This window comes from Struthio camelus, chromosome 15 (genome assembly GCF_040807025.1).
Source record: "Struthio camelus isolate bStrCam1 chromosome 15, bStrCam1.hap1, whole genome shotgun sequence".
NCBI classification, from domain to species: Eukaryota; Metazoa; Chordata; class Aves; order Struthioniformes; family Struthionidae; genus Struthio; species Struthio camelus.
In genome coordinates this window covers 10,312,961-10,328,620 of record NC_090956.1, presented here as the reverse complement: position 1 = coordinate 10,328,620, position 15,660 = coordinate 10,312,961, and the positions used below count along the sequence as shown (strand labels likewise).

General features: G+C 48.2%; 1 protein-coding gene across 1 annotated transcript in view; it reads right to left on the bottom strand.

Annotated features, from left to right (window-relative positions):
- SYT17 (synaptotagmin 17) overlaps window positions 1–15,660 on the bottom strand; it is a 42,504-nt gene that overhangs the window by 22,218 nt on the left and 4,626 nt on the right. Inside the window, exons 4-5 of the mRNA XM_068908367.1 lie at window positions 11,347–11,495; window positions 10,410–11,029 (exon numbers count right to left, since the gene is read on the bottom strand). Coding sequence (XP_068764468.1) covers window positions 10,410–11,029; window positions 11,347–11,495 — 769 coding nt within the window. The remainder of the gene's footprint in view (window positions 1–10,409; window positions 11,030–11,346; window positions 11,496–15,660) is intronic.

The following is a 15,660-nucleotide window of genomic DNA, read 5'->3' as shown; positions in this document are numbered from 1 at the left end:
GAGGGCACGGAGGTCTGGAAGCAGCTGTGCACACAAGAAAAGGCTCTCCAGACCCACCAGGTCCAAACTCAGCACCGGCGCCTCTTGCCTGCAGAAGGAAAAACCGCGGGACCACCGGCCTCCTCCACCGCCTGGCAGAAAGGCGCACGAATGCCTCTCCTCTGACCGCAGGCCGGTTGACTCCTCGCCTAACGAGCCGAGCGCTACCGCTGACGTCAGGTAATTATATTACAAGCTCTCCCCGAGGCATTTCCTCTCCTCTCCCGCTCCTGGTGACTACGGCGGCGCAGGCTGCGCTCGGCACCCGGGACAGCTGGCAGACCAAGGCAGGCTTGGCCCCTCGTGTGCAATTCAATACTGCTCAATTTAATTCAACGCTTTTTTTTTTTTTTTTGCTTTCTATGGAAAATATGCCCATAAGCTGCCTGATTCCACAACAAAGGTTTCTGCGTTTTAAGCTGCGCTGTCCCCCTGCCGCTTACGCAGGCAAAGGAAGAGGGGACACCTTGTGAGAAGCCGGGGTGATGGCTGCCGGTAGAGCGACGCTCGGTCTCAGCCCCTGGACAACAAACCTATGGCTGTGCTGCAGATCACAGCCAGCCTCGGGAGCCCGCTCCAGCGGCTGCAACGTCCTATCGGCACTGTCGGGTCCAAACTGGACTGCCTCGCTGCCCGGCGGCTTTTTGACAGCCCTCTCCCTCGCCCAGTAAAAAGGACCTGATCCCAAACTCGTCCCACGTAGTACCTCTTGGGTCGCGTTATGTGGCAGTGTGCGTTTACACAGCGCGTACGCTTTCTTCTGTTGCTCCAATGTTCTCGTTTTCCCTCGAAAGCATCCCTCAACCTCCGCGAATCGCCGTATCAGAGCTCCACTCAATACGCTGCCTTTGAAATTCTTCCCCTCAGAAAGCTTCGCTCCGGCACAGGCCTGACCCAACATGCACGCAACGCTCAAGCCTCTTGTAAGGTCAAGCCAACTGCTGTGCCCAACTTTTGCACAAAACAGGGATCCAAGAGAATATTAAATCCGAGGCAATTAAAATGATCAATTTTACTGTCTTCGATTCCATTTTCTCCAAAACTGCTCCTCACGGGTCCACGTACCGCAGGGCTGGCAAAGCCAGAAGGCACCTGTGTCACCAAGAGCAGTTAACGCCTCTGTCAGCAGGGCAATGCCCCATTAGCTCTGCAAACGCTGCCCAGAGCCCTGTTTAAACGTGGGGTAGAAAATTGGGATGCAAGGTGCAAACTTGATTGTTGCCGGCCTTGGGGTGAGCAGGTGCCTGGTTTCCCACGGCCACCCAGGTGGAGCGGCTCGGTGCTGCCCTGGCCTCACCTCCACATGCCGACTCCGTATGGGGACGCACGGGCGCCATTTCACGACCCCCGAGGGATTTAGCTGCGGCAGGTAACAGGGTTACCAGCCCCACGGCGGTGGGTCGAGAGCTGTCACGGCTGCTGACCACCCGGCACACAGATGCATCTGAAATCAGCGGTGTTTCACGCCGGCGTGCCGGGGTGCGAAACGCACGGCTCCGGGGGAACGCGTAGATGGTTACGCCAGAAGCCCGCAGAGGGCAGAGCACCCCGGCACCACCGCTCGCCGTCTCTGATGGCATCCTCCCGACGGCGGCCACCCAGCGCACCCACTCGTCCCTCCCCTCTGGATACGGCCAACATCAAATCCCAAGGGCTGAACTCAGAGCTCACGTAGGGGCAACTCCGTTACCCGCACCGTAACGAGGTACTGCACTCCGCGGTGATACACAAACAGTCTGTCTGAGGAATCCTTCCACCACAGCTCATTTTTTATACCATACCAACAGCATTTTTAATCTATCCACTGTTATTTTTCACCTGCATTCGCTGCGGTGTTGGGTTCCAGGCAGACTAATTCCTAGAAACCCAGGTACAATTGGGCAGCACAAAAGAGGAAACTAATCAGTAACATCATTACCAGCTGGGAAGATGCAACCAAACAATTTGCGCTGTAAACCCCAAACCGCCGCTACAGACAGGAGGCAGACCGACGCTCAACAGGGACGTAAGAAGCTTCAAGCCACCTCTGACTTAGGAATGCTGAAAACCTGCATCAGGATCTGGGGTGATCACTTGTGGATCCACCTGGTTGGTGGAAGCTGCTGACTCCAGCCCAGACCTACAGGAGTTGAGGGCTCCCCGGCCAGACGACGCTCCTCGGAGCAGGGAGGCTGATGCCGGGGGTTTCCGAGGAGGAAAGATGAGGAACTGAGCAGGGCCCTCACCGGAGGGTCCGTGCCGCCGAGAGCCGGTTAGTGCCCCCGTGACCCGGGGACGTTGGCAGCTCTGGAAGAGCCTTTTGGAATATTTGGTTTAAACACGGCTAAGGTGAGCTATAAAACACCGTACTCTGATCCACCAGAGCTGACAGCACGACAACCACAGGCTGCAGCGAGTCTCCCATCGGGCCTCGTTTCCCAGCTCCCCCCTTCTGCCTCTTGCCGCTGCTAAAGCGTGGCTGTATTTCTGTTAATTATCTTAAAGGAAGTAACGCACAATCCAGCCCACAAGGACCACGTCAAGGTGGATTTGCTCAAAATCGGCAAGAAAGCGACGGCGCCGTTTTCAGCGACGACACGAGGCACCTTCAGCAGGCGATGGGGACTCCCGCCGCGGCGCGGACAACCGGGAGCCGCGGAAAAACCCTTAACCCGAGCGGTGAACCGCCTCCGCTCTCAAACGCGCGTGCCCAGCCCAGGAGCGCCCCAGAAACCACGGCCGGGGCCGGCAGCAGCCAGGCGCCTCCCTCCGGCAGGCCGGGGCCTCCACCGCTGCCCTTCGGTCCCCGTCGTTCGCCGTCAGGCGACGGAGGAGCCGCGTGCCGGCTCCGCGCCCGGCGAGCTCACGCCGCGGCGTGCCGCGGCTCATGAGGCAGCTCGCTAATAAAGCGAGCTGGGGCAAAAAAGAAATCGGTGTCAGGGATGAAGATCGGACCGAAGCGCTCGTTCAGGCAGCGAAGTGGAGATAAGTGGGGCAAGCCCGCGGGGCCACCGTGGAGCTGGCGGAAACGGACCCTCCCTGCTGGGGCAGGTCAGGCGCCAGGCTCAGCCCGGGGGCTGGCGCGGCTCCAGGCGGGCCGCCGACTCCCACACCCTTCACTTTGCTCACAGGCACCTTCATCCATGAGGCAACGTAACGACGTTTTTTTCCCCCGGGGAGGGGGCTCCACGCGCAGAAGCGTGGCTTTTGCTACGCACCGAAGCCTCCCCACATCTCAGACCGGTGTAAGAGCTGAGCAAAGAGAAGAGGGAGGCGAGCAGACGCACGAGAGGCGTCGTCGGTGCGCTGTTCCCAGCAGGGAAAGGAAGTGTCTGAATTTTGCTTTTTCTAGGTCCTTTCATCAAGAAACTAAAACGCTGTTGGCTTTGCCTTGAATGTTTGGCTGGGAGAACACACGGCACAGAGGTGCCCCTCAGGCACCACCGTTCGGAGACATCATTTTAGTCACCATTATTATGCTGATGATGCACTGATTTGCGCCGAGATGCCAGGTAACCCTGGAAAAGCAATTTCCTGTTTGATTAGGTGCCTAAGTGACACCCAGGCTGGGATGTCTAAGAGTCTCCTGAAGCACTGATTAACATTTCTTTCCTTGCCGCTCCTCTCTGCAGCTGTATTTCCTACTTTGTCGTTTGGATTTGCAACTTTGGGCTCATCTTTGATCCAGAACCTTCTGTAATTACCATTCGGGTTGAACCAAACACAGAAAGGAAGCGCTTTCCTTTCTGTCATCTCTGAAACACAGCAGGGCTATCTCAGGGGAAGAGGAGTTTTTAACTAATGCCATTTGCACATCTTGTTTAGACCAGGGCAATTCTTTATTCACAGGCCCCCCCAGACTGTTTATGTTGTATCGCTACAACACGAGCAAAATCCTGCTGCTGAAAACCTCCCTGGTCCAGATGGGAACCAGAGCACATTACATCAGCACAGACATCTATGCAACGCTTCTAATGAAGTTTCAGATTGATTTTCTTCCTCAAGGTTATCTGTGATGGTACCTCCAGGCACATTAGAAAACTGATGGTTGAGAACAGTTTGCTCTAACAGGCTTTCCGCAATATCCTGTAACATACAACCGTTTCTGGAAGGTCAAGCTATTAAGGACCAGAACCTGCAGAAAATATATCTACCTATGGATAAGAACAGTGTTAGCTATATGATGGATGCTGAGCAGATATATGGTTAAAGGAGCCACAGAATCCCTTCTCAAGTCTAATGAGCTTTGCCAAAGACCATCTGCGTGGCCATGGGAAACCATCTATTTCCTGCCTGCCTTCTCTGGGGATGCTTCCTGGCTCCCAGGGCCCCTGCCGCTCTTCAGTTCTCGGACTTTTTTCCAGCTTTCTGGGAACAGAACAGAAGAAGCTTGAACAGCACACATTACGGCAGCAATCGCACAAGCTCTGTTTCTGTGAACATGCTGGCTTCAGCCCCAGGTAAAAGGAAGGTCTCCCTGCTTTGCTGCTTGTCCTTGATATGTGTTTACACTCGGTGTTGCCTCAAGCGATGCTCTGGCTAGAACAGCTCTCCTGACTCTGTTTATTTATTGGACCCGACACCTTTTCTCTTTAGTGATATCAGCAGCAAGAAGGAGCTGCCAAGCCACATCTCCTGCGACCCTACGGGCAAGATCTGGGACGTATGATAGCAGCGCAAGGCCGGCATCTCCAAGCCAGTACCTGCAGAGCCCTCGGCCTGGAATTGCAGACTGCAGCAGCCCCAGCTGCACCCACTATCTCACCCCCGGCAGGGAACTGTGTCCAGTCTTTTTCCATTTGTGAGCCCTTAACAATTTTCCAGGGGAGCTGCAGGTCCTTTCAGAGTGCTCGCTTGCACGAAACGTGGCATGGCCAGCATAAAGCACCACTAAGAGCCCGCTCATCCACAAAGAGAGATTCCTCCTCTCTTTTCCCCCAAAGCCTGGGGTGCACAAGTCAAACAGCTCCGACCTTCTGCTACCTGGAAAGCGAGGCTTCAGCTGTGAATCCAAAACAGAAGCAGGAGCTCAGGTCTGCCATGCGCCACCGCTCTCATCAGCCACCCACGGAAGAAGAGGTGTCTCCAGTCAGCCTCCTGTGCAAAGGTCCTCCGGCACGAGAGGGAAGGAGGTTTCCTACAGAGCGTGCTTGCCCACAACCCTGCTAACCCCTTCTCTGGTGGAGGCAATGACTGCACTCTTCCTCAGCAAAATAAATGCGAGAGCGTCCCGCTCCTCCGCAGAAAGAGCGGCAAGGTCAGGGGCTGAACTACACAGCGGGGCCCAGAGGAGGTGACCGAGATGACTGCTGGAAGCAGAAAAGGAGAAGATCAGAGAATGACCAAGAGCAAAAACTTCTAAGCACCAATTTTAACGTCTCCGTTAGTGAGCAAGCAGAATCCCAGCAAGTGGCCCATGCCCCTCGTCAGTGACCCTGCAGCACTCCTTCAACTAAGCAGCTGCTAAATCTTTGGACAGGTTAAACAAAAAGACAAAAAAAGGTGAAAAAACCCAGACAGACTCACTTCCATATTTAATTTCCTGTAACTCCGTGCAAGAACACAGACCCCTCTTCCACGCCGACACATACAACGTTGGCTTGACCCTTGTCTCAGGTCCCCCTGAACAAAGTTTCTCTCTCATCACTTTGGCATCAGTCCAAAGCTTTATGTCTGTATAAGACGCATTTGCTGGTATTTTTTCAGTAATACATAGCACCATCAAATGCTAGGCATAACATACACTCCCTGAGGATGGCTTCTTCTCAGGGCTGCACTGCATAAGCCAAGGACTAACGCTGCCACAGATGAGTTTGGTACCTGCACAGCTGCACACTTCCAAGCTGCAGAGCTGCTTGCCATAACCACCCCGTAATCCAAGGTACCATGGGAAAGCAGTGCTCAGAAATGAGTTATTATCTGAACTGCAAACTCTTTTATCGCTTTTCCTGCCCAGTCAACACATGATAAGAACGATAGTGCAACAATATTTATTGCAGGCTTATCCCCAAGATGGGAACCAAACACTGCAGAGAGCTGCTGTAGGAAAGCTACCCCATTGCAAAGCACTTATCAGTCTGAACCTATAAGATGACAACTTCTAAAATGACTATCAGTCTACTGCATTCATAGTACAAAATTAAAAAAGCAGGTCCAATACTAACCCCTTCTATTATAAAAATGGCTTAATTTGAAGGGAGAAGGAAAGAATTCTTATGCTATTTTCCCACTACAACCAGGCAAGTTTTCTTCTTTTACAGAATGATCTCTAAGCTCTCATTACTGCTGGTTTAAAACATTTATTTCTGCCTACTCAAATCTGCCAAAAAAGAAATGAATCATATGTCAATAAAACTTGGGGTCCTGGACATGTGTTTCAGAATTAGTCTTTACAGAGAAATGTGCGAATCTGAGCACAGCTACAGCAAGGACTGCCAACTTCATTCATGGTAATTAAGCAATGCCACACACATTTCAGGGGATATTTAAGGAGTGCAGAATGTTCCTATGGGGACTGGACTGACGAACTATTCCAGCAGTAGCAATTGCGCTTTAGAAATACGTTAATTATCCTGGAAGAAAAAGCCTTCGAGAACTACCAGGAATAAAGAAGTTGGCAATACCTGCACTGACATTTTCTGCAAGAAAATGAGTCCTTCTGCCAATTTGCTGGCTCTGATTCGACACTGTATGGCAGCTCACCTGGGCCTCCGTTTTGGACTCAATCTAAGCGTGAATGCACAATCCAAACCAAAAAAGCATTTAAGCTAAGCATTAAGTATTTGCTTGAACCGACTCCTCAAGGCTGAGGAGATGGTATACTGCTCACCCACATCGGGATGCTTTCGCATGATGCCTGACACGACAGGCACTGCAACACTGCCCAGCCCGACACATCAGACTGGTTTATATCTAAGGTAAGTTTTTGAGCTGTTAATACAAGCAACCCCAAACTCCATGAGGTGGTAACAGAGACGCTCCGCTGCTGATCGAGATGTGCTGGTACGCATCAGCAGTGGGGGAGTCATCTGCTGCAGGAGCTGGACCAGGCCCTCAGCCTGGAAGAAACTCCTCCGTCCCTGCCAACCACCATGCGCCAAAGCGTGCCGGCGTGCCCTGTCTCGCAGCAGGGCTCATCGGTGCCAGTCCAGCCTTTTCACAAGGCAGCACCCCAGCTCTGGGCTGGAGGCAGCTCGGGACCCTCTGCTCAGTGCCAGGGTGAGATAAGGACTCAATCATCTGTACCCGCCTTCATCAACCACCTTCACGCGCGGTGGTTTCCAGGCAGATCCAGTAAGCGCAGAACAGATGTTCACCTTAGCCGACGGCATTAACGCGGCTTTTGCTGCTCTTGCACAAGCCTTGCCCCCTCCCTCTCTCCCCAGCATGGAGAGAAGCAGTCTCTCCTTGCAGCTCCTGCCCTCTGTGTTCATCCTCCTGTATCCCTCCAGCTCAACACGCTTCTGTCTGTAAGCGTCAGCAAAAACCACAGGTTTTGGGCCTTTTGCCTTTACATATCTCATCTATGCCTCCATTTTTCTCTCCCTCCTATTACTGCTTTTACGAGTACCTGTTTCAGGATTTTCCTCAGCCTGATCTCCGTCCCCAGGGGTGGCGGGTGCTGCCAGCTCCTGCAAATTGTCAGAGCCCCAGGAAAGCCACCGCAGCCATCAAAATCTGCACTGGCTAATGATCAAAAATGCACCGCCACAGGTTTGCATTGCTCTCGAGAATCTGAGGATACTTTACGCAAAATAAATTTCTATTGTATGTACATTTCTTTTTCCTCCCAGTCTATCATGAGCTCACAACAGAAAATACACTTAAGAGCAGATTCAGCTTCACTCTAAAAAGCTGTCCCTGAACTAACCAAGACAAAGGTATAAGAAAAAAAAATGTTTTAATGTCAAATCTATTGTTCCAAAGGCAGCAGCTTTCAATTAGTTATTTGAAAAAATACAAATGTCTAACACATGTATTACCATGTATTGAAAGACACTAATATGCAGTATTTCAAAGTAATAAGCTCTATTGTTTTACTTCTTACAGAATTCATTTTAACCCTTTGATCAATTCATTTAACTTTAATCACCACTAAGAGAAAACAAATCTTATTCGATGAGCTTTAAAATTGTATCACTGAGAAAACATGGGAATATCATGTAAAACATTCTCCCCGGATATTCTAGTAGAAGGATGGTTATTCTCTTTGCAGTCCCAGTCTGCCAGTTAGCTGTGGCCCAGCAAGAAAGAACGAGGAAGTAAGAAAAGAAAAACGAGGCACGTTAGCCAAGAAGTCCTTCACATCTTGATTCAGTTGAATTAAACATTGCCTTTTTCTTCTTGCTATCATCAGGAAAAAGGCTTGTAATGTTAGGTTTGCCTGTTCAAAGAAAGAGAGTTTTCTTTCTCCTTCATTTTAGAAATACGAGAAATGCCAGTTTCTGTATAAATAATTTGTCTTGAATCCTGGTTAAGCAGACAGCACTGTTACAAACCACAGCAGCTTTCCATGAAACTTTGGAAAGACAGAGAGGGAGGGAGGGCTGGCTCTTCGTTGGAAAGCAGAGATGATTTTGACTAATGAAGTCCTGTATTAGTTGTAGAATAAATCCATGTTACTAATATAGAAATACATAATACAGAGAAGCATTTCTCACACAGCTAGAGACAACCAAAACCAACAAGGCTGCACGGGTATAGACGTGGGGAGAACGAGCATCTCCTCCAGCCTCAAATACATCGAAGCAGAGCCCATGATGAACCATTAAAATCAAAAATAAAAAATTTGTTGCAAGCATTCATAAGCACCCCCTTGGGGGAAAAAAGGGGCAAAGGCTGTAAGGGGAGCACCCAAATACCTGTTCTCTCTCATTTTTATCAACCTTTTTGTAATCCAGCTGCCCCCTCACTTCCACAGCTCCCAGTATCACTTTAAGGAGCAAAGCAGGTCTCAGCACAAAGACAGCCATGGAGCCCACAACTTGTGCACAACTTCTAATGCTTTCCTCTCTGCGTGAGTAATGGTCAGGCTAATCCCACACTGCAGCTATTGCTAGGACAGTGAATCTCATCAGCTCTCTCACCGTTATCAGGGGCCTCGGTCCTCTTCTCCCTTGCACGCTGCAAAGGGCCCCAAAGCCCTCTCCAGTCACTGCATGTGGAGCAGGAGGTGAAGATCAAGAGACTCAACTAACTCTGTACACAAACACTGCCTTGGTGGGTTTTAACTTCCACGGGTCTCTGATCACAAGTTTCTACTCCAAATTGTGCTCTGCCCTTGGACCCACACTGTAAATTAGAGGTGAGGCCAGTCATTTACTGTTCATCTTGTCTAATGCTGCTGGCTATACCACCCTTTTGCCAAGAGCACCTAAAAGTGAACTGTGAACTGCCAGTTCAGGCACATTTTTGACTCAGCTAAGGCTCTAAAGCTTGGAAACTGCAATCCCACAGCTGGCGAGAGCCAAGGAGAGTCAGCTGTATTGTGCCAACCCTTGAGCGGCACTCCTGTCCTTAGCAGGAGAGTTTAAAATGAGCGTACATATGCCAGGCTCTTGGCTTGTCTTTTTATTGGGTCCTGTGGCTCTGGTCCTGTTTGTGGAGCTCAGACCTTCCCACTGAAGAGCTCTGACCTTGCTAGAGAGGTGGTGGCACAGACTGGGGCCTGCTCCCGAGAGCAGACCTGAAAGCACCCAGCCCCTCTCCACCCCATCCCAGGCGACACTCAAATCTAGTCCAAAATGCAGGCTCAAACTTGCATTCATGCAACAATGCCATTTAGGCCAGATATAATATATATGGAAAGTGTAATTATCTTTAGGGACATGATTAAAACAAATCTACCACTACCTTGCCATTTTTCGCTTGTGGATTATGCCAGAAATCGGCACAGATACAAAATACCTGGAGCATCCAATATTTCTCAAAGGGGATTGGCGTCCTGGGTACTTTCTTGTACTAAGCCGTTACTGAACTGACGCCAGCGGTTCTCCTCAAGGCCCCGGAGCACAGTTACGTCAGTAACCACAGGAGCGACCCTGACAGGACAGGGTCACCACAGCGTCTGGGCATGAACACAGATCACTTCACAAGAAGGATGTCCCAAAAGCTGCAGATTTCCAAAGCAGTTCTGCTTTGTTCTCACTAGAGCTGACACAGGATCTTTTGTCATTCCATCTCCTTTGGATATGAAAGGACACAGCTACTCCACCTCCCGCACAGTAATACAGTTATAAGACTGGTTATAGGCTCAACGTTATTTCAACCCAGCAGATGCTGTATTAATTACATGATAATGACTAATTAGAAACTGTATTAATTGCCAAGCAAAGCAACTACACAATAAACAGCAAGAAAAATCGTAGCAAGACTCGGATAAATCCCGTTACCTGAGAACTAGGAACAAGGGCTTTCCACCAGTGTCCGCCTTTCACAAGGTCTACATCACTCAAGGGCATCGACACTTTCCCAATAACACAATGGCGTGAGAATTTGTCAAAATCCACTACGGTTAAAAGCAGAGTTCTTCTTTGGGCTTCTAAAAACGGGATTTCAAATGTGTACCTCTCCTCAAACACCGGGTTCTGGGTTTTGCGTTTCACTCCCGTCTGCTTGGAGTTCTTCTGATCCGGAAGGAGGCAGATCTTCACGTAGGGGTTAGAATGAGCCATATCTTGCCTTGAACCATCGTAAGAGATGGGAGGAGGCAAATCTTTAGCCTCAATGACTCGTACTATTAGGTAATTATGCAACAGATCATACTGAGTGCTAAAATGCAGCATGCCCAGCTGATACTTCGATAAGATTTCCTCATCTGTCAAGGAGTCCATATCATCGCTGTTCGAGTCAAGAGAGTACAGTCTGGGTTCAAATTTTCTAAAATAGTCATCTGGGGTATAGGTTTTTCGCAGGATAGTTGGCTGCACTATTTCTTTTTTAGCTCCTATAATTCCAAACTCAATAGGTTTGATGTCAATTAGCGGAGAGCTTGGCCTCCTTGACTCTAAACCTAAATGAGAGAAGGTACAAACAGGACTGTTAGACACTGCAAACAATAACTAATAGCATCCTTAGTTATGCCAAAGGGCAAACTCGGCTACGCTTTTGCCCCCGTAGCCGTTTCCACGTGCAATCACCACACATGCACTTCAGCACGAAAAGCAGGGCTGCCCCCTTTCCCAGGGCTCCTCACAGTAGGATCGGACTTTAACCGACGTGCCTCCAACGTCACTTGACTCCCTATCCAAAAGATGAAAGAGCAGGCAAAACAGTGCTTTTTTTTTTTCCCCCATCAAAATTACATTAATGTTGGAAGGACGGCCTTACTTGAAATGCGCCTCGTGAGGCTGTAAGTGGACCGTGATGCATCTGAGGACGACCGCCGCCTGTCAGGGGAAGCACCCTGGAGAGCGGGAGGCAACTCGCTGATCGTATTATCAGAGTCTCCATCCTTGTCCTCATTCTGGCTGCTTATCCTGTTATGACGAGAGACCTTTGGGTGATTCAGTCGAGTAAAAAGACTCTATACAGAATAAAAATGTATTCTGATATTCTGGGTCTCATCTGGGATGCATGTTGCGGAGGTGCAAGGTATCTGCTTGAAATCTGTTTGGCAGGGAAGAGAACGAGCAACCGACTTCAGACCTCAGCAAAAACAAGATGCTCTATCCATCTGCCTGTCTCTCAAACAGAGGCGAATCACTATCAGAGCGCGACACGGGCCACGGAGGCATGCGTGACTCAAATCTCAATCAGGCATATTATATTCATCCTTAAGCAAAAAGAATTAGCTTCCTGCTATAAATTCATGGCTATGCTTGGAAGCGCAGCCTTCATTAGGAATGAACCAGGTGGAAAAGCACCGTGCTCAGCCGTCGCACCCTACCGCGCACATCTCTCGCGGTAAAATACTGCTTTGGAAATATACCACTAAGGTTTCAAAGCTTGATCCTATAAATATGATTCATTAACAGCTCTTTCTAGATATACCTTTTTAAAGGACTCCTGGATGCTTTTTATGCATCTCTATAAACCAGGAGAGACTCTCCAAGAGTAATTCTCCTGCCTAGGGCTCTTCGCTGGGGTGGGGGCGAGGGGAGGAGGGAAGCTGATAGGATCCAAATAACAAAGTGAGCTTGAGCAAGAGCTGTAACATCTCTGAGAAGACTCAGGATCCACCAAAGAACAGCACACCATGATCATAAAAAAAGTTCACATACAATTCCCATCGCAATTTAGTTTTCATAACTAAATGACACAACAATTCAGTTTAAAAACCTGGCTTCTCACAACTGCAGCAGCGCAAAAAAACAGGCAGGACCCCTCAGCTTGGCCTGAAAGAAGAGCAAGGGCAGAAGTAACAGAAGATAAAGAGACCGACTGCACCTTCGCTGGCGAGCGGCTGGTAGAAATCTGCTAGTGCAAATGAAATCAAACAACATGATGTGACACCTACTGCATCAAGTTAAAATAAGCCTTTTGGTTAATCCATGAGACACACTAGCCAGAAAAATAGCAGCAGATCACAAGGAAAGCCTCAGCACAAAATGAGCAAAGCAAACAGGAATATTGTTTTGAGTTTTGCTCCTGATTCACTCTTTCTGTGCTCATGGGTAGGTTGGATATAAACGAAATATGTTGAATCATTTCCTTTACTAATCAACAACTGAACTAGAGCAACAAAAATATTCTGCAAAAAGCAGCAAACTGACAGAAAAGGCCCTCCACTATCAAACAGACTTAAACTTTAATTTCTTATCCAAATCTACCCTGCTATCCCTGAAGTTCATATCAGGATCCAGAGTACATGCAAATCTCACCAACCCTGAGTCACACAACTCATTCAGATTAAAAAAAAATAATATATATCTATATCTATATATATAAAAATATCAAAACAAAAACATATATTAAAAAAGGTCATACAGTATTTGAGTAACTCTGCAGCCCATTAAAGGTAGTTCAAATCAGGCAGTTTGACATAAAATCAGTACTGGGAACACAGATATCTTTTTCATCCCAAAATGCAGGTCTACACAATCATACGTAGCATTTGGATGTACTGGTGTTCGAGAAGCAAATGCACAAACTGAGGAGAAGGCAGGGTGAAAAGCAAATCAGGAAGAAAGGCATTAAGGATGTTCTACAATGGGTAAACGTAATAGTGAGTTAATAACATACAGATGACCTTCAGTAAGGAAATTGCTACTGAGCCACAATAATTTTTCCTCAAATAAACTTTGGCTCTGTTTAAAGTAGCTCTGTTTCTGTTTAATCAAAACCTTTGGGAAGAGAAGTTGAGTTCAGATTTCAGTTTAATCTCACAGAACATGTACCATTTATCTTTGACTTTTTCATGTAGAATATTTCATAATGTGCAGGGTCAACGCACACCCTAGCTCCCAGCTGATTTCTGCAGAGACTAGGATATAAGCAGCACTCTCAAAATCACAGCAAGCAGTTGCCATGCATTCAGGTCAACACAATTAGATTCACTTTAGCAAGAAAATCTTTTTCTAAGTTGCCACTGGAGGCTACCGTAAAAAATTCAGAGTGAGAAAAATTAACAGTCTCCCAAGAGGAGGGGCTTAAACTTGCAGCTTTAAAGCCCCCTCCTGAATTTCCAGGACATCACGTGTCTCAGAGTTGCCAGAGGCAGAACCTACATGCAAAAAATAACGGCTGGATTGTTAGACATAGGCATTCAGGTGTTCACTAGTAGGCAAATGAAGACCATGAAATCAGTTTTTCACTGGAGAGAGGGAGGGGAAGTAAGGAAGCAGAGAACTGCACTCCAAATCACATCAGTTAGTGTCCCGGGTGCACAAAGAAACGGCAAGACTGAAAGATCTTAGTTGAAAAGCTAGCTCTATTTTTAAAACACTTTCAGGCTGTGAGCAGGGAATACAATAAATTGATTTGTTCCCAAATTCAGTGCACGTATCTAAACGCAGAACATGGTGTTGTCAAATTCATCTTCTGTTTTAGGGGTTTCCACTGTATTTAAAAGCCTTCTTTGCCATAAAAAAAAAAAGAAAAGAAAAGAAGAGAAAAGGAAAAGAAAAAAAATCAATTAGCATAAACAGACCTGTGAGCACTTTAGAAACATACCCATTAAATAACTTACCTTGAGACCAATTCCCAACCTCTACTCTGCTCACGCATCTAGCTCCAAATAGTCTGCTTCCTGCCTCCAAAAGCTCTTAAGTGAATTTAAAAGTGTAAAAATAACATCATGAAAATAGCAATCTTCTTCACCTTCTGAATTCTGCATCGACAGAGGCTGCCTGCAATCATTTCCACCTTAAACGTGCACAAGCAGTCCGGCCCTCCTATTGATCAGCGAGCAAAAGGCTCCATTTCTGTCCCCTGCCTTTTTCCTCTTCATCTTCCAGGTTCTTGTTCTTCTACAGGTTCATTTTCTCTCTTTTTCCCCTCAATCACATCCCCTCAGTTGCTTTTCCTCTTCCTACCTCTTCTGTTCTCCTTGCCCTCCTCATTCTACTCATTTCTTACCATTTTTCCGATAAAGTTGCCCTGGAAACATAAAACACTGCCACCTTCCCTGACACTGCCGTGGGTCAAGTCCTGCTAAAGAAACAGGAGTCAGCGCTCATTTTAAGCGAGTGAAGGCTGATCTCCACTTCCACAACGAGATGGGTTAGCAGACGTGCTTGGAGATCACAGGATTTACACAAGTGCCGGAGGAGACGGTGACATCCACGGCCGCCACTCCAAGCACAGCTGTGCTTCCCCCGTGTCTCTTTGGTTCCTGCCTTGGGCATCGCCTCCAGGCACCCAGCATACCGTAGGGCCCCAACTGCACCGGGTCCCCCGAAGCTGGATGGGAAAGATGGAGAGGTGGCCAAGGCACAGCTCTGCACATGAACAAGGCTGGGGGCACTGGGTGCCCTAGCCAGGCATGGGTTAAGGGCAGTGAGGAACAGGATGCGGTCAAAGAACTGGACTTTTTTCAGAGCATGGTGTTTTCTGCTTATGGTCCTTCCGAGGAATTAACTGTAGAGGCTTTTGGAGGAAGCAGGACTGTGGGAAAACAATAGAGGCTGGAGAGAGCGTTTCATGAGTCCAAAGGTCTCCATAGTCCCTGCCTGTGGCAAAGTCCAGCTCATCTCCAAAGCCACCACCTGGCTAAGTTTTAAGGCCACAAGAGGAACAAAGAGCTGAGCCCGCTTCAATGCTTGCAACGCCCCTTAAGCCACACAAAAGGATCAAGCAGTCAAAAGCTATGCAAAAAAGGTCCCATCACCCTACACACCCAAATGCACATTATGTCCCCTCTGCTCCTGAACACACATGGGAAACACTAAAGCATCCTTTCATAACTAGCCTAGCTACTTATTCCCAAGTACGTAATCGTTTCTGCAGCAATCCTTCCATGTCCGATACTGCTACCTCATCACTGTGCTTTCTTGTGTGCAATGCTTTCCTAGTTAGCATCGATTTTGTTTCCATTTCCCATTAATTGCAGGTGAATCCTTTTCTGGGCATAGATCAGACTCTTAAAAACACTGCTCCACATTTAAAAACCACTCTAACATCTCCAACATCTCTATTCTTTATTGCTTCAGTATTAATTTCCACACTATTCTATAATGATACAAAAGAGCACGTGGACAAGAC